Source organism: Pocillopora verrucosa, chromosome 2, assembly GCF_036669915.1.
Source record: "Pocillopora verrucosa isolate sample1 chromosome 2, ASM3666991v2, whole genome shotgun sequence".
Classification (NCBI taxonomy): domain Eukaryota; kingdom Metazoa; phylum Cnidaria; class Anthozoa; order Scleractinia; family Pocilloporidae; genus Pocillopora; species Pocillopora verrucosa.
Window position 1 is genome coordinate 4,375,924 of NC_089313.1, and position 18,786 is coordinate 4,394,709.

Below are 18,786 nucleotides of genomic sequence, written 5' to 3' on the forward strand. Positions count from 1 at the left end.
CCAAGTAACTCATCATTGGGAACGAAAAGTACGGGTGTAGGGGGAGTCAGATTTTCACCACTGTATGTTATATTTTGGATTTAGTGAGTCTGGGATTTTTATTTTTATAACGAAAGGAATGCAGGAAATCTTGAAAACCGGTATCTGTGGCAAAGATTTGCAAACTGTGAACCAAACGCTTTAGTAGTATAACCTCTGTCTGGCATTGTGTCGCATTTTGCGAGCCATAGTGAAGATTACGGCTTTTATCCCGCTAGCACGCTCGCGTCACTCTATCAAATTTTTTTTCTTCATTTAATTTTTTCATTACCCTCCAAAGTGATAATGATAGTAACACGATCTATGCTTTGGGCAAAAGTATGTTTTAGGCCTTTCTCAGAGTTCACTGTAAATCTCGCTTAACGGCTTGGGCTAAAATGATACTGAGTCAGGCCCAAAACATATTTATGCACGCGAACATAAACTCTACTGCTTAATTGGACTTGAATAGAAAAATCTAGAATCCTCTTAACATAGTGAATCCTCTCCATTTAAAACTTGTAGGTACTGTAACACCTGGTCGCCCTGTGGTTCCAGGTGGAGTGCCCTTCCGTCCAGGCAAACCAAGTAAGTAATTTGAGTAAAAGGATTATTCCATAAGATTAAAGGGCGAGGTAAAAAATTACTACAGATTACAGATTTTTGGCATAAAAAGTCGCTTTAGAGTACAGATGTATGTTTAAAGATTTTCAGCTCCTATGTGCGTGTTCTTGAAAAGGGTGAATCAAATTTGCCTCGAAAAACAAAAGTTTGATCAAATAATTACAGTTCGTTTATTTCGTAATTTAGAAACTTAAGTAAAAGTTCTTTTTCAACTTAATTCGATACGTTTGTTCAAACAGCGACAAATAATTTGATATTGAGTTAAAGATACAAAACTTAACTTTGCGGAGAACTTTTCGTGATTTAACTACGTGAATGTTCCAATCACAGTCGCATAACATGTGCACATTCAATTTCTCCTCAGTGTGCAAAGCTAAGGTTGATCTTGGTTTCCTTGTTGATGCCTCTGGAAGTATTGAAATGTACGGCCGTGGTAATTACCAGCGCATGAAAGACTTCATCAAAGAAGTGGCGGGAAGCTTCATTGTCTCCAGGCATGGAACTCACGTTGGTTTAGTCGTGTTCGCCAGCAGACCTGAGCCAGTGTTCCAGTTTAACACCTACTACACGAGGCGAGGCGTCATGAATGCTGTCCAAAAGATCCCGTATATCAATGGAGGAACCCGGACCGGCTTAGCTATAAGAAGAGCTACTCGGTACCTGTTCAAACATCACCCCCAACCCGGACGAAAGAAAGTGTTGATTGTCATGACAGACGGTATCTCGTACGATGATGTAATTGTCCCAGCAAGAAGACTTCGTCGCACTGGTGTCTCCATATATGCACTTGGAATCGGTCTTAAGTACAGTCGACGGCAGCTTGGCAAAATTGCCGGAACTCCGAGACATGTGTTTACCTCGAAGTTCGCGACTCTCCGAAAGGCCGCTCGTAAAATCGTGAGTCGCATATGCGCGGGTGAGTAGACCAGAAACGTAAATGTAATCTTTAACAACAGAATTGCAACAGTTTTTAAAAATTTTACTTCTTTTTCACCATGCACTCATTTAACCTCTCTTCTCCATCCAATAAAATCTTCGTTGATCATTGCCTCCTCTTTCCACAATACGTGGGAATGGCAGGAGGAAGGGGTTGGATTTTATTCGTTCACCACATCTTGGGAAATATTACAAATGTTTTCTTGTTTGTTTTCTGTCTTCCTTAGAACCAGGAGCCAAACCCATAAAACCAGTTGGTCCAAAACCTGTTAGACCTCGCCAACCAGGTAAATACGACCTTTTTCTTGGCGTTTTAAGGCTTTTGCCTCAATGAATTTTACACATTTTGCTAGAAATTACGTACTTGTCTTGAGTCATTTTGCACTTTCTCATTGCGTCTTTGTTTCTCAGTACGTGCTGTGGCTATTTATCCACTGAATGGAGGAGTGAAAGGCCGCGACATTAGCTTGAGCAAAAATCCAACCGCCATCCTAAGTAACGTGAGGCCCGCACCAGGACCTGACCGGACCCGCGATGGATCGTATCAGTTCTTTGGTAAATCCAACAGCTACATCCATTTCCCTAATCGCGGAAAGTTGGATACCAGACGATCGATTACCCTGATGGCGTGGATCTACCATCAGGGACGCGCAGGACCCATCTTCAACTACATGCCGAATGGCTGGGGCGTGCACTTCTGGATGATTACACCGAGAACGCTGTTCGTGCGGTTTACACGTCGACGAGGACGCCGCTTTACTAAGGCGGTGATGAGCAGAAGAGTCGTACCCAATCGATGGCAGCTTGTTGCCACGACCTTTGATGGAAGGTCCGGACAAGCTAGACTGTTTATTCAAAGGCAGTTTGTGGCCCAAGAGTACGTTGGAAGAATACGACTGGCAACGAATTATCCCGTGAGAATGGGAGCACGTATTGGTGATTCACGGTTCTTCTTTGGACGGATCTCGTGTATGCAGGTGTATCCAATGGCGCTGACAAGAAGACAAATACTTGCGCGCAAGACAAGGTGCTTTAGAAAAGGTCAGACAGGATTTTCGTCTTGAATTTAACACACTGATTTTAGCAAATGAGTGCTGTTAGTTTTGATAAAAGCTGCCTGCTTTTTTTTTTGAGGTTGTATGTAGTTTTAACTAGTCAAAATGGTGGTAAAAAACTTTATAAACTTTATCAACTTTATATCACAATTTCAAGGTCATTGTAATTTTATTACTTCGTTTTCCAGTTATTCGACCTCCTCCAAGGCCAATACCGAGACCCGGACCCAGGCCCAGGCCCCAACCTCCAATTCCTGGCCCGACGGGGAAGAGTAAGAACCTCTTTCTCTTGTCGCTTGAGTTAATTGTCTCTCTTACATTTATCACCCACTATCACTTCTACTTTTCACGTGTCTGTTAGCTTGACGTATTAAGTCTTTTCGAGCTCTTTCAAAGAGAAAGAAGTCACAAACGTGTTTCTGTTTTCGCCCTGAGTAAGATGAAAAAGAACCTTGAGATCGAAATCAGTCTTACGTAAATTTTTAGGATTTCATTGTGTTTTGGCAAATCGTGGCGATTGAAATCAAACCTTTAAACATGGCTTTACGCACTCTCGTTAACACCTTACTTTTGCCTCGAGTATATTGAAACCATTGTTGTTTCTAAGTAAATAAACATTTTCTTGCAGTATGCCGTGCCAAAATAGACTTGGTCTTCGTAGTTGATGGCTCTGGGAGCATAGAAGCATACGGCAGAGGAAACTTCAAGCGATGCCTCCGTTTCGTCAAAAATATGGTTCGTTCCTTTACCATATCAAGAAGCTACGTGAGAGTTGGAATTGTGGTTTACTCCTCGCGCTCACGATTAATACTCACCTTCAACCAAAATCGCGGAGTTAACAATGTACTCCGCACTATCGACAGAATCAGATATCCCAGAAGAGGTACCCGAACAGGTGCAGCGCTCTCATTTGCTTACTCCCGCCTCTTGGCTGGCGCAAGGAAACGAAGTTCAAAGGTTGTCATTTGTATGACTGATGGTCGTTCACAAGATGACGTAAGAGGCCCTGCCAACCTGATGCGCAGGCGTGGTGTGAAGATATTTTCGCTTGGTATTGGCAAACGCTACAACATGAGACAGTTGCTTCAGATGTCCGGAAACCGTCGTAAGGTTTTCACAGCTGACTTCAAAAATCTCGGTTCTGTGGTGCGCGCTATCAAGCAGAAGGCGTGTAGAGGTGAGGAAGAAAAATTTTCCCTTGGGTGGTTTTGGGAAGGACAGAAACATGCATAACGAACACGTTCTTCAATGTCACCAGATCCACATAGAGCAAATTTTGAAAACGATAGCTTTTCGACTTCCCACTCTGAGTGGCAATGAAATTCTGTTCGAATAAACATGTGTTTTTCTTATTTTAGTTTCCAAGCCAACGCGACCGACTAAGCCTGGAAAACCGTCTGGTATGTGGAGACAGAAAGGCAAACCTTACTCAAATGTTAAATATACATATACCTTTTTTAAGAGAAACATTTTTAATAATGGACCTTACTTTCGTTTGCTTTGTATTTTAATTGATTTAGAATTACTTATTGAACATAATGGATGGCGCACAAATCGGGATCGACAAGTCGTTGCACGAGCTCTCTATGGAATAATATTGCAACCTGCTGTTCTGTTTTGAACCCAGGAATGTAAAATAGAGATACGAAATTGTGAGGAAAACCTGATATAAAACTTGTGGTAGTTCGTATATAATGTAGTGGTTTAAGTAGAGAATAGCATTTTTGTCGTCTACCAAAATCTAATCTAAGCTTCAGTGGCATCGGAAAAAACTTAACCCTTGTGGTTACGTTTTGTTGTTCAATAGCCGTTGGCCGCGCAGGCGCTGTGTATCCACTAAGCTCGTCCACGGGTGCGAGAGATATCAGTACCAATGGCAATCCGCCAGGCCGACGCGTCTATGTCAGGTTTACCCCAGGTCCCGACGGAGTCCGGGGAACAGCGACGTCGTTTTACGGCCGTGCGAACAGCTACATCGAGTTTCCGAACCGCGGTAGACTGGACACTAGAAGATCCATCACATTGATAGCCTGGATCAGACACCTTGGACGCGCGGGTCCGATCTTCAACTACATGCCGAACGGCTGGGGCGTGCACTTCTGGATGGTTAACCCACGGACGCTATTTGCACGCTTCACGCGTCGAAGAGGCAGGCGCTTCACACCCGCAGTGTCCAGTCGCACAGTTCGTTACCGTGCATGGAACTATGTGGGCTGCACGTATGATTATCGCACTGGCATTGCTAGGCTTTTTGTTGGAAACAGATTTGTTGCGTCTCGCCCTATTGGTCGCATTAGACTTGCAACTAATTACCCAGTGAGAATGGGAGCCAGGATTGGAGACGGGAGATATTTCCGAGGTAGTATTTCCTGTATGCAGGTGTATAAGAAGGCGTTGACTGCAGGACAGATCCTTGCGAGACGAACGAGATGCTTTAAGAGAGGTGCGGTGTATTAAATTTCGAACTTTTCCGTTCAAGCTAAGTATTATTGTTTGAGTTTTTTCTCTATTCATCAAGCGAAACTCTACCCACCCAGTAGTAACAGTTAAGTTTCAGACCAACGTGACGAATTTCATAGGGTAGCAGCAATAGCTTGGCTGAAAAGCGGGATAACTTCCAGCAGTACGTAACACACGTGAGACTTATGCTATCACGTTGAAGGAATATAGATTTCCTAAGGAAATTTGACCATTTTATAATGGTTTTTGGTTAAATTAAAATTCACGTCTGTTCATCTCTCATTTTGGAAATAGAAGGGGATGTTTCCCATATAATATTCAGATGCTTAGGGAAAGAGTTAGGTAGTGCACATCCCTAGACACAAAATTCAACGAAATCAACGGGAAAATTGCCTTTAAACTTGTTTACAATAATTCTGATGTTATTTTCTGTTTCATTTCATAGTTCCACGACCGCAGCCTCCACGGCCAAGACCAAGACCTGGCCCTAGACCCAGGCCTCCCATTCGTCCTTACCCTGGTGGAAAAGGTACTACTTGGTTAAGCTACCATCTACCTGTAGCTAATTAAATTGCTTCATCGATGTTTTCTCTGGCAAATTCAACTGTAGATCATTCGCGATCCTTCACTTAACGTTTTCCGACTGCAGCCTTTCTGAGTGTGCTTTTACAGTTAATACTTGTCTTGTTTGATGCTCAATGTGAATCTACTTTTTTCTTTTCGCCTTTTAGTGTGCCGGGCCAGAATCGACCTCGCCTTTGTCATAGACGCTTCCGGTAGTGTTGGCCGCGCTAACTTCCGCCGTTGTCTAACCTTCGTCAAAAACATGGCCCGAGTGTTCACAATCTCCCGAAGCTACACCCGCTTTGCTGTGGTGCTTTATTCATCGCGTCCTTCTAAGATATTCGGTTTCAATCGCTACCTTAATCAACACTCCCTGCTTCGAGCGATTGGCCGCATACGATACACTGGCGGCGGAACTAAGACGGGTTACGCACTGACTTACACTTATCAAAGACTCCTACGCTACAGCAGACGAAAGAACAAAGTCGTGGTTGTCATGACTGATGGTCGCTCGTATGATAAAGTGCAGCCACCAGCCTTGGCTATCCGTCGTAAAGGGATAAAGATACTTACCTTAGGGGTAGGAAAGGGCTACAGCATGAAGCAACTGATACAGATGTCATCCAACAGACGGGATGTTTTCACCGCTGATTTTAAGAACTTGGGATCTGTTGTGAAGATAATCAAAAGAAGAGCTTGTAAAGGTATTGAGCTTATTACATGTATTTTCTGGTAAAATGCAGCTCACACGAAGAGAAACACGCTGCGAAGGCGTAGATAAAAAGATATCATTGTATGCATGTGATCCCTCTACCTGAAATGTAGACCCCTTGTTGAAAATGCTGCCATTCCTCGCCTAGAGAACCACATCTATATTTTTATAAAGGTGTCTTCAAGAGAACTCGTTCTATTTTTTATCGCCAATTTTTAGACTTCACTCAAATATCTGTGGCGTGAATACGAAAGTTATTTGCTTTAGTTATGTTGAAAAATTGTCAATGTTTTCTCTTTCAGCTGGTAAACCTCGACCTCCGAGACCACCACGCCCACCAAAACCAGTTGGTAAGTGCGGGTGATTAACCAGACCAGTACCTTATGACTTTAAATTTCATGTCATAAAGCGCGTTTTGATTGAGTGTCGTAAAACCCAAACAAAGTTATGGTCCAAAGCCAATCGGGAGAAAGGAAAATATCAAAAGGAGCCAATGCGACCTCGAACTAAAAACAAGCATTTTTAGTTATTTTAAGTTTTCGAGAGTGTGGAAGCCATTTTATACTAGTTCATTGCAACCGCTGTTTACCTTTGTATCATTGCAGTAATAAAACGAGCTGTGGCTGTGTACCCACTGAACCGTAACACTCAAGGCAGAGACATCAGCTTCGCAAGAAATCCCAACGGTAGACTAGGTAGGGTCAGATTTGCCAAGGGACCTGATAACTTGCCGGGCGGTTCGATTGAATTCTTTGGCGGTAGCAACAGCTACGTAGAGTTTCCTAACCGAGGAAAACTCGACACTGGTCGTTCTATAACTCTATTGGCGTGGATCTACCATACTGGTCGAGCAGGACCCATCTTTAATTACATGCCGAACGGATGGGGCGTACACTTTTGGATGGTTACACCGTCGACGCTTTTTGCACGGTTTACACGTCGTACAGGAAGGCGTTTCACGCGAGCGATTTACAGTCGAAGTGTGAAGCCGCGTAAATGGCAGTTCGTTGGTGCTACCTACAACTACAGAACTGGTGTAGCGCGTTTGTTTGTGAACTCGCGGTTTGTAGTGTCCACTCCTGTAGGACGAATAAGACTGGCGACTAACTACCCTGTCAGGATGGGAGCACGTATTGGAGACAGAAGATATTTCAAGGGAAGAGTTTCATGCATGCAAGTCTATAGCCAAGCTTTGAACAGGAATCAGATACTTGTTCGTCAAAGAAGGTGTTTCCGAGCAGGTAATAGAGCTACTTTTGGAGTCGTAAGGAAATTTTCGAGTTTTCCGGAGTACATACTTAGGAACAAGAGAATTGATCTTTCCGAGAAAAATACCTTAAAAGGATCAATTATTAACCTTGACGTTGACAAAAACGTATGGTGTTATGCGCTCTGTTAAGCCTGTCAATTAAAACACTTGTCAAAGCAAAGTTACAATAGTTATTGACTGACTAACGGAGATGTCGCTGCTCTCTATTTGTTTAATTCAAGAGTTGTTATGAAATCTTGAGAATCATTAAAGATTTTGCATAGCAGGTCGCATGAGTAACGTGTTTTCCATTTCCCTCTTATTTTTTTTTCTTTTTTCTACTCTGTATTAATGGGCTTGTATCTTTTATCTCTTCTCTTTTTAGTGAGACCTCGACCCGGACCGGTGCGGCCGGTAAGACCAACTCGACCTAAAGGTTTGTGGTTTTGTTTGCTTGATATCCACAGCATCTTCCGGTTTTCCTTTTTTTTCCTTTTACTGCTTTCCTTGTTGTCAATGGTACTGTGTCTCTTGAAAAGTTAAATTTGGGTCTGACAAATGCTCAATTACTTATTTTCTCTAACTAGTTAAAACTCAAGCCGTGGCTATTTTCCCTCTCAATGGAGGAACCAAGGGCAGAGACATCAGTAACCGTGGCAATTCGCGCGGAATACTCAGTTATGTCCGCCCTGCGCCCGGACCGGATGGAACACGTGACGGCTCTTATCAGTTCTACGGAAGAAGCAACAGTTATATCCAATTCCCTAACCGAGGAGGCCTAGATACTAAGAATTCAATATCTCTCCTGGCCTGGATTTTACATCAGGGACGCGCAGGACCCATCTTCAACTACATGCCTAACGGTTGGGGTGTGCACTTCTGGATGATTACACCGAGAACGCTGTTTGTGCGGTTTACGCGCCGCAGAGGACGCCGCTTTACGAGTGCTGTTGTTAGTAGGAGCGTGATTCCAGGAAGATGGCAGTTTGTCGGCGCAACGTATAACGGAAGAACAGGGAAAGCGAAGTTGTTTGTAAACAACAAATTCACGGCAAGGAAGTACATCGGACAAATACGGCTGGCGACTAATTACCCAGTGAGAATGGGAGCTCGTATTGGCGATGGACGATATTTCCGAGGACGAATCTCCTGTATGCAAGTTTACAATGGGGCTTTGTCTCGCTGGAAAATTAATTCTAAGAAACGAAGATGCTTTAGAAGAAGTAAGCTCCGATCCGAGTATTGTCGTTATTGCTGTTCTTTTTAATCTTCATTTGCTCGTTACAATCAGTCGTTACACGTAAAATATGAATGCATTCTCTACATGGTTTTTGTGAAACAAATATATGTAAATATACATTTCTTTCCTTTAGAAGTTCGACCTGGGCCCAGACCCCGCCCACGGCCACGACCAGTACCACTTCCAAGACCTAAGCCCAGACCCAGGCCAAAACCCGGAAAAGGTGAGAAGAGCGAGTGCTTGTACTAGTCAAGGTGCCTCGGGGCAAGCAGAGACATCTTACGCCTTTTTTCTTACCTTGATTACTTTGCTACCAAGTAGCCTTGTACACAATTCCTTTGTTGATCAGTTCACTTAAGGATAACTCGCAACACTATAATCTCTTCATGCTTCAGAAACAGGGATAGGATCCGGCAGTTTCAACTTAACCCTTCATTCTCGTCTTTTGCGATAATCATCAAGTTAAAATGACGTCTCCCGCCCTGCCCCCGTAATTTTAATTTTTGGGAAACACGGTGTTACAGGGATCAGTTAGCCGATTCTTGAGTGATTTAAGGTCCGGGTTAAAGCCTTGACTGGGTCACTGTGTTGTTTGTTGGGCAGGGTACTTAAGTCTCGCATTCATACTCCGCCCTGCAATGTAAATAAATACGGCAGACTATCAGGGAGATGTGATGAATCTGTAGCGGTATCTCTGCAACGGACTGACTTCCCGTCAAGTGGAGAGAGTCAATACTCCAAGTTGTTTCCTTTGACTGAAACCTAGATAAGTTCCGATCCTCTGGTTCCTAAGCTAAATCATGCGAAAATATGGTTTTCTCTTGCCTAAATAGAATGTTTGTGTTTGCCTTGCTTTTATTTAGTTTGTATTGCGAAATTGGATCTCGCCTTCCTCATCGACGGCTCAGGTAGCGTTGGCTTTTCAAACTTCCGCCGTTGCCTGGTATTCATCCAGAACGTTATTCGAGGATTCAGGATCTCTCAGCGATACACACGCATTGCTGCTGAAGTTTACTCTTCAACTCCACGCAGAACATTCCAATTTACCCGATACAGTAATGCTTACCAAGTCCTCAGGGCCGTTGGATCCATAAAGTACCCGCGTGGTGGAACAAACACCGGGAAGGCTCTTTGGGACGTGCTTAGATACGTGTTCCGCGGTAGGACCAACCGGAAAAGGGTCCTTTGTGTATTGACCGACGGACGTTCTCAAGACCATGTGTTGAAACCCGCCCAAGCGCTGAAGCGAGCGAATGTTGAAGTTTTCTCGGTCGGTGTCGGCAGAGGATACAGTATTACTCAGCTAAACCAAATGGCAACAGACCGCAACCACGTGTTCACAGTTGATTTCAGAAACCTCAACTCAATCATTAAGGCCATTAAAAAGAAGGCTTGTAAAGGTAAATGATCTTTTTGTTGCTAGTTGTTCTTGGGTACACTAAGATTGTAATGAATATTGCTCAGCATCTTAGGGATATAATGTATTAAAATTGTTTACTGATATATGGTTTATTACTTTTCTCACTCACTGGTTCACAGTGACTGACCTATTAATTGAAAATGGTAGACAGTTTGTTCATTTGTTTTTCTTCTTTGTTCTTTGCGTTATTTAAATATTCATACTCTTCTATTGAAGGAGGACAGAAACCACCATCGCCTCACAGACCCTCAGGTACCAGTTTTTTTCCTATTTTCCCCTTTTTTATGACTTGCTTGGTCAAATAGATATATTTCTTCGCCCCAGTGCGTCTTGCAATATATGTTTTTGCTTAGATACAAGGTAAATTTCTGATCGCTTACGAATTTTTTTTTTTCAATATTCTTAAGGAACCCTGCGGGCGGTTGCTGTATACCCATTGAACTCCCTCACCAAGTCACGCGACATCAGCTTCAACAGGAATCCGCCGGGTATCATGTCAAATGTTCGACCAGCCCCAGGTCCCGACGGACGACGTGGAACAAGCTATGAGTTCTTAGGGCGACGCAACAGCTTTATCCAGTTCCCTAACTTCGGAAAAATAGACACCAAAAAATCCATAACTATTTTAGCTTGGGTATACCACCAGGGTCGGGCAGGACCCATATTCAACTATCACCCCAGCGCGTGGGGTGTACACTTCTGGATGGTTGGACCACGCGCTCTGTTCGTTAGATTCACGAAGAGGAGGACTAAAGACTTCACAGCTGCTTTAATGAGCCGAACCGTTAAGCCAAGCCACTGGCAATACGTGGGTGCCTCCTATGATCACTCAAATGGAATGGCCAAGTTGTTCGTCGGTGGAAGACTGGTTTCAAGGAAACGAATTGGAAGAATACGATTGGCTACGAATTATCCTGCGAGAATGGGGGTGAGGATTGGCGATGGAAGGTATTTCCGTGGACGTATTTCGTGTCTCCAGGTTTACAGTGCCCCCTTAAATGCAAGACAAATAGCTGCACGCGCAAAGAGATGTTTTGTTCCAGGTAAATTGTTATTTTTCTTCTTTCATCTGCATTTTGAAACTCGGCCACTAAGCTACAATTCCTTCCAGTAGTTTTCATTACATTCGATCTAATTTGCCCATCTGGTATTTAACTTTGCCAGGACTTCCCAAACCACGACCGCCACCACGCCCAACTGGACAGCTGTTTAAACGAAGAGGTTGCTATAAAGACAGATCTCGCAGAGCCATGGGTATACTACTCGGCAACCTACGACGAAGGCGAGATGCAGTCATGCGTTGCTTCCTATTGGCGTCCAGGCGGGGATATCGAGCATTCGGTGTCCAGGATGGCGGAGAATGCTTCTCTGGCCCTCAGGCGCACCGCACGTTCAGCAAATATGGCCGATCGGGTAGATGTAAAAATGGAAGAGGAGGACCATGGGCGAATGATGTGTATATAATTATTAGAAAACGTATGTAGGTTTAAGCTTGAATATTCAATTTTTGAAGAACTTGTATAACATATTTGCAAACTTGTTAAAAATAAGAATTGATTGGAACTTAATCATCATGTCTTGAAATGGCAACCGTATAACCTAAGTTTCAGATTATCTTACCCTATATCTTTAATCAATCTCTTTAATGCAGAGTGAGATAGCAAATTCCATGATCCTTAATCGAAATATAGTGCTATCTTAGAATAACTTGCTATGTTGTTTGTCCCTATAGGACCTATTCCGCGACCTCTTCCTCGGCCCAGACCTCAACCGCGCCCTGCTCTACCAGGTGAGATGACACTTGATAAAATTGACGTTTCCTGAACTTGGAGCCTTTAATTTCATATATTTTATATTGTTTAAAATATCCAGTGACATACCCTTACAGCATTTTTTGGTAGTTTGTTTCCTTCGTGGAAGACTACTACAAACGATATGCTATATATTGCAAAATTTCACTCATTCCATGGTCCGTATACCAATAATATATTTATTTATCTCAACAGTTTGCAAAGCCCGTTTAGACTTGGGCTTCATTGTAGATGGTTCCGGAAGTGTTGGTCGTGCGAATTTCATTAGATGTCTGAACTTCATCAAGAATTTAGTCAGCTCGTTTGTAATCTCTCCCGGCCATTCTAGAGTGGGACTTCTAATATACTCTCACCGCGTCATTCCAGTATTCTCTTTCGGTCAACGCCCACGTTTGCGTGGGGTCCTACGGGCAATTAGTAGAATCAGGTATCCTGGAGGGGGTACTAAGACCGGTAAGGCTCTGTCTTACTCTAGGAGGTACCTGTTCGCCCGAAGTAGCCTCCGTAAGATTTTAATACTGATGACAGATGGCAAGTCGTACGATAGAGTCAAGAAACCTGCAGCAGTGCTACGTAACATGGGAGTGCAGGTGTTTGCTCTGGGTGTCGGAAAACGATACAGCATGAAACAACTTTTGCAGATTGCAAGCAATCGACGGCATGTCTTTACAGCAGACTTTAGGAACTTGGGATCGTTTGTGAGGGCCATCAAACAGAAAGCTTGTCGAGGTGCGGTCGGATATAACAAGATGTAGTATCTAAATACTCTTAGCGTTTATCAGCACATGGGAATTGCTGCCTCTAAAACAACATTTCCTTGCGGACTATCAGGCTTACAGATTTTGAGGGGGGCACCATGTTCTAACAAGGAAGCGAAAACCTTACAACAGCAAAGTTGCCAACAATAAGGGCGATTTTTGAAGCAACGATAACGTGTAATTTAAAGTACTTTTTTACTTTTTGTCGTGAACCCAAAACCGATATTGTATTAGAGGCCAATTAAATCTTCAAGCCTATGTCTATAATAGGGCGGGAAAAGCGAGTGTGAAAGACCCAGCTGATATGAGTTTTGCTTCTGATTGGTTGATGCTGATTTCTGATTTTTGTTTTGCATTTGATTGGTTTACAAGAGGCGCGTTTTTCAGGACCAATCATAAAGCATACTTTAACAGCGAACCGTTACTTGATATATTTTTTGGTGAAGTCAATTAGATTGCGACCATTGAGAAGCTGGTCGTGATCGCCAGCTCTATTTCCCTGCAATGTTTGAATCTAACTACACGTGTAGTTTCCAGTGTAACATTACTAATACTACCTTTCTGTAATTTGATTAAAGTTACTTTTCTATATTCCAGGTATTACCAAGAAACCGAAAAAACCACGTAAGTCCACTGACTTTCACCTCGCGTAAACGTTTCCTAACTTACCATCTGTGCAGTAACTCTGGCTCTTTCTCATTCGAAGTAATTTTGTAAAGCAAAGATCTGCGAAATCATTGATGATGTTAAACCCCTCTCTTGTTGGACGCGGTCCCAGACGTCGATCCAAAGTCTTCATCCAACATTACATCTTAGCTTCGAAAGAGGAAACACATACGCTCTTAAAAAAACATATTGGAGATACTGCTGACTTCTATTATCACGTAGAAAATAAGATGGCCCTTAAAATAGAGAGCTTAACTCCTGTTGAACTTACCTCGGATGCATGCGTATAGCTGATCGCACGCTTAATGAACTATGAAAATATTCAACATTACTTTTGATTTTACAAACCCGCTTAAAGCTGAAATAGAAAATTTGATCAAATGCCTTCATTTTTGCATATGAACAGACGCCATGTCCGCTGTCGCCATGTTCCCGTTCAGTAAAACATACAGAGGAAGAGAACTTCGCAACAGGAACCCACCAGGTTACCCGTCTCACGTCCTATTCACCCCCGGTCCCGATGGATTACCATACGGTTCTTATTACTTCCTTGGTCGACCAAACAGCTACGTGGAGATTCCTAACAAAGGAACACTGGATGTTCGTAACTGCATCACCATCTTGGCCTGGATTTATCACGAAGGAAACGCAGGACCGATTGTGAACTATAAGCGCAATGGATGGGGCGTCCATTTCTGGATGGTCAACCCCAGAACGCTGTTTGTGCGTTATACGCAGCGTCTTGGACGGCGCTTCACGCACGCTTTGGCGTACCGCGGTGTAAAACCGCGAACATGGCAGTTCGTTGGAACTTCGTACAATCGAAACACAGGCGTTGCTAAATTGTATATTAACGGCAAGACGGTTTCGCGCCGAAAGATCAGAAAGATTTCATTGGCTACCAATTACGAGATCAGAGTTGGAGCTCGTCAGGGTGACCGTCGCTATTTCCGAGGTCGAATTGCTTGCCTACAATTTTATAGCGCTGCGTTGACGACTAACATGATCCGTCGGCGAATGAGGGCTTGCTTTAGAAGAGGTAAGCTTAAATGGAAGTCTATTTTAAGGAGTGGATAAAAAAAAATATGACTTATGCGTTGAATGCAGGTTGTCATAAATCATAGGATGACTAACTTCAGGAAGCCTGATATCAATCCATCTTTGACGCCTTAATGGACTTAATATAATTAAAACCCTACGTTTGGAGAGAGGAAACCGATGCCAATGTTTTTATCTGTTCCATTCGACTATTATAAGACGTTGTGAGTCTCAACAAACGAGTTACTGTGTTAGAATCGTATTTAAGTTCTCCTCTTTCTGTTTTCAGGCCCCATGCCTGTTCCGATTCCGAAACCGAGACCCGGAGGACGAGGTGAGTATCGTGCGCAATTAATTTCGCTTTTTAGGGGCTTGATTTAAGCATAGTTAGTAGAAGGGACTGGTTAAAAAAGCCCGTAAACGGTATCACGACGTTTACTCATGATTCCGTCGCTGCAGACTCAGCGGAATCGGACCACTTTTCCCCCTATGTTTTTGCCAGTATTCCGTTGAATGCAACGTTTGTTTCCGGTGCCAAATTTATTGATGACGTTTACTGAAAAGAAACCGAAACAAAGACTTTTACATTTCCGTATTGTTTCCGAATAACGGAATCATCCAATTTTGTCCCGTGTCCAAGCGTTATATTTACCATCTTCTTTCTTCTCGTTTTTCTTTTTTTTTTTTTCAGTTTGCAAAACAAAACTTGATCTTGGTTTCGTCATTGATGGCTCCGGAAGCGTAGGACCCTCGAACTTCAGACGCTGCCTCCAATTTATCCAGAACATGATTCGTACTTTTGTCATATCACGTGGCTACACGCGCGTTGGAGCGGTCCTCTACAACACAAGAGCGTACAAATTATTTGGCTTTAATCGATTCGGAAACAAAAACCAACTTCTCAGCGCTGTAAGTCGCATACGGTATCCGAGGGGAGGAACGAAGACTGGTCGGGCATTAAGCTACGCATACCACTATCTGTTTCGTCGAAGTAGGAGGCGGAAGATGTGTATTGTCATGACAGACGGACACTCTTACGACAGCGTAGTTGGTCCCGCACGGACCTTGCGTAAGGGAGGAGTGGAAATCATCTCGCTTGGCTTGGGGTTACGCTACAACATCCGGCAGTTACGACAGATGGCATCCAATCACAGACTGGTGTTTACAGCACGGTTTAGAAATCTGAATTCGGTTGTCAGAGTGATCAAGAGGAAAGCTTGTGGTGCAACAGGTCAGTCATAGTTTGGTTTATAAAACATATTCCCTTGCTGGAAAACCTAGTCATCCAGTAAAAAATTACATGAAATACACTGACGAAAGTGCATGCTCAAGGACGAGAGACTACACTCGTGATATCTAGTATAAAACTACTGCTTAACACTGACGCAAGTTCCCCTCGAAGACGGTAGACTAAATCTGAGACATACGTGTCAAAATGAGATCAAGCCACTAACTTAAGTCCAAAATCGAGGACTGTGGACTAAATTCGTGATATATATAGATTCACGCCCGAGTTCGAAGTATCTGGAACTCGTGGAAATGCGAATGAAAAAATAATTATTGTAAACATCAGAGTTAAAAAAAACCGTGACAAATTCTGCTCAAGAGGTTTGCATAGGAAATTACCTATGGGCTAAAAGTATAGCCTCTTTATTAAAGCAGGACTGGGTGTCGCTTGTAAAAATGGCAAAACGCAATTCAAGTGATAGAGAAGTTTTCCTTCTTTTTGGTTAAGACAATTTAATACCAGATTGTAGAGACACAAGTGTGTTTTCTTACTCTTGAGTTTGTACGGTCCATCAACCCTCAATGCATATCAATTGTCAACTACCTAGGTGTGAAACCAAAACCACACCCTCGCCCCAAGCCTCCCGGTCCTAATCAAGTCACGTACTTCTGGGAAGGATGTTATAATGACAGACGAAGACGAGCCATTAGATACAGACTTGGAAACTTCCACCAAGCCAAAGACCCTGTCATAGCATGTGCACAAGCAGCTGCTAAGCGTCGATTTAAGGTGTTTGCGGTGGAGAACGGTGGAGAGTGCTACTCAGGCCGTTTGGCACACAGTACGTACAATCGTTATGGACCTTCTAATCGATGTAGACGAGGCAGAGGAGGACCATGGGCAATGGATGTATACAAGTTTGGAAGACGTATGTTTTGTGTTCATTTGTTTATGAAAAAGCGTGCGAATGCAACGATTTAAAGAAGCTATGTCATGGCTTAGTTGTCATTACGAATTCAGTCTATATGAGTAATTTTTTAGCTCGTATTTACAATCCGCTTTATGCTCTTCAACCTTATCTTTTGAGGTTCGATTTACTTTCAATCTTCCCTCTTTGATGTTTTTCCACACTAACAAGCTACTGTTTCAAGGCTCATTTCGTCCCTAGAGAATTGCTTTGTATTAAAAAATGATTAACACTGTCATGACAAAGTAAGGAGCAAAATTATATCAGGAACCCCCATTACGCAACTTAGACACACAGTGTTACATCAGTAGCTCGCTATGATGCACTGGTACCTAGCGCTACAGAGGCTAGCGCTTTCCAGTGCATAGTTGGTGCTTATGACGAGTCTGAACCAGGCAAAGGTGAAAAAATCAAAGGCCCTCTGTCTAAAACTCTATTGTACCATCGTTAAAATAACCAAAGACTATAATTTCACCATATAATTTCGTTAACCTTGTGATGTCATGTTCTGATTACAGCAAAGGGTTGGACCAATGTCCATATCCGAAGTATCGGTTGCTTCAAAGACAAACCCAGACGGGCCGTGGGAAACATGGTAGCTAACCTGCAGGGCTTGAAGTTTGTCGTCAGAGACTGCGCGCGCCAGGCGCGAAAACGGGGTTACAGGTTATTTGCAGTTCAAAATGGAGGTGAATGTTGGATGGGTCCCAGGGCTAAGCTCACCTACAAGAAGTATGGTACTTCTAAGCGGTGTCGAGGAGGAAAAGGAGGCCCGTGGGCTAATAATGTTTATGTCATAATTGTCAAAGGTATGTCTCAAGCTCTCGCTTACAATACTATTACTTTAAAAAGCAACAGATTCCTACGGACTTACATTTGAGCAGCGATGTTGCTTCTTGTTTTGTTTACATGTCTAACATCTCTTGTAGGTCGACCACCTTTGCCTCGTCCCAGGCCACGCCCCAGACCACGACCCAGGCCATATCCGAGACCAAGACCCGTTCCCAGACCATCCGGTCGAGGTAAGCTTAGACATAATTTCTCTAGGCCCAATTAGGGGACCCCTTGAGCTTAACGGCATGTACACAGACTGATCAGGGAATGACGCTGCAGAAGTTTTGTCCATGATCGTTCTTGGTGCTGTCTCCATGTGCCTTAATATCAGCACCAACGTTTTCCAAGCTGTCTCATGCCATCATGTTTACCTTGATTCATCGATATTTATGTGTTTGTATCGCAAGGACTTCAAAAGGTAACACCACAAGGCTGCCCACAGCATTGAAAAAAAATTTGCAGGAATGCAGAACAGTTTAAAAGTTAAAATTAACTCTGATCATAACTCGCCGTCTTTGTCACGAAAATCCGATTTTCCATAACCATTTTCTATTCCATTTTTTCTCCTTACAGTTTGCCGAGCACGTCTTGATTTGGCTTTCTTGATTGACGGCTCCGGCAGCATTGAAAACTCCGGCAAAGGCAACTTCCGTCGCTGTCTACATTTTGTGAAGAGGATTATCGCTTCGTTCGCAGTGTCGCGATCTAACACGCGCGTGGGAGTTGCTCTCTTCTCCACTCGAACATGGCTGATTTTCGGCTTCAACCGCTACGCTAACAGGCGGCAGGTCTACCGAGCGATTGATGGTATCAGATATCCATCTGGAGGAACTAGGATAGGAAAGGCCCTGAGATTTATGTATCGCAGATTGTTCCGAACTAGTAGACGTCGAAAGGTAACATTTATAAAAAAAAAAACACTCTTGATTAACAGGGCAATTTGCGAATAAATGTCATAAACCATTGTAATCACAGGTCTCAAATAAAGGAAAAGAAAATGTCAGGAGGCGCCAATGAAAACTCAAAATAAAAGCATGTAAGCAGCCTCGAGTGTTGGAAAATGAGACCATTAAAGTCGGAAGAGGTCTTAATTTTAGATCGGATTGGGAAGAATATGGAGCAAATTTTATAAACCAATAGTACAGCGTAGTGGTGTAAATCAATACATCTCCTTATTAACTTCGACATTCACTCGAAAATTCATTT

General features: G+C 43.1%; 1 protein-coding gene across 1 annotated transcript in view; it reads left to right on the plus strand.

The window, feature by feature from the left end:
* LOC131792717 (uncharacterized) overlaps positions 1 to 18,786 on the plus strand; it is a 93,015-nt gene that overhangs the window by 62,947 nt on the left and 11,282 nt on the right. The window contains exons 83-111 of the mRNA XM_066162338.1: positions 544 to 606; positions 1,007 to 1,558; positions 1,806 to 1,865; positions 1,990 to 2,619; positions 2,822 to 2,905; positions 3,262 to 3,810; positions 3,992 to 4,033; positions 4,441 to 5,076; positions 5,539 to 5,622; positions 5,825 to 6,361; positions 6,672 to 6,719; positions 6,975 to 7,610; positions 8,004 to 8,054; positions 8,206 to 8,841; positions 8,992 to 9,081; positions 9,722 to 10,258; positions 10,495 to 10,530; positions 10,686 to 11,321; positions 11,443 to 11,754; positions 12,011 to 12,067; positions 12,285 to 12,818; positions 13,445 to 13,471; positions 13,920 to 14,552; positions 14,841 to 14,885; positions 15,243 to 15,782; positions 16,387 to 16,707; positions 17,265 to 17,555; positions 17,676 to 17,768; positions 18,154 to 18,476. Of these exons, the coding sequence (XP_066018435.1) occupies positions 544 to 606; positions 1,007 to 1,558; positions 1,806 to 1,865; positions 1,990 to 2,619; positions 2,822 to 2,905; positions 3,262 to 3,810; positions 3,992 to 4,033; positions 4,441 to 5,076; positions 5,539 to 5,622; positions 5,825 to 6,361; positions 6,672 to 6,719; positions 6,975 to 7,610; positions 8,004 to 8,054; positions 8,206 to 8,841; positions 8,992 to 9,081; positions 9,722 to 10,258; positions 10,495 to 10,530; positions 10,686 to 11,321; positions 11,443 to 11,754; positions 12,011 to 12,067; positions 12,285 to 12,818; positions 13,445 to 13,471; positions 13,920 to 14,552; positions 14,841 to 14,885; positions 15,243 to 15,782; positions 16,387 to 16,707; positions 17,265 to 17,555; positions 17,676 to 17,768; positions 18,154 to 18,476 (9,083 nt within the window). The remainder of the gene's footprint in view (positions 1 to 543; positions 607 to 1,006; positions 1,559 to 1,805; positions 1,866 to 1,989; positions 2,620 to 2,821; positions 2,906 to 3,261; positions 3,811 to 3,991; positions 4,034 to 4,440; positions 5,077 to 5,538; positions 5,623 to 5,824; positions 6,362 to 6,671; positions 6,720 to 6,974; positions 7,611 to 8,003; positions 8,055 to 8,205; positions 8,842 to 8,991; positions 9,082 to 9,721; positions 10,259 to 10,494; positions 10,531 to 10,685; positions 11,322 to 11,442; positions 11,755 to 12,010; positions 12,068 to 12,284; positions 12,819 to 13,444; positions 13,472 to 13,919; positions 14,553 to 14,840; positions 14,886 to 15,242; positions 15,783 to 16,386; positions 16,708 to 17,264; positions 17,556 to 17,675; positions 17,769 to 18,153; positions 18,477 to 18,786) is intronic.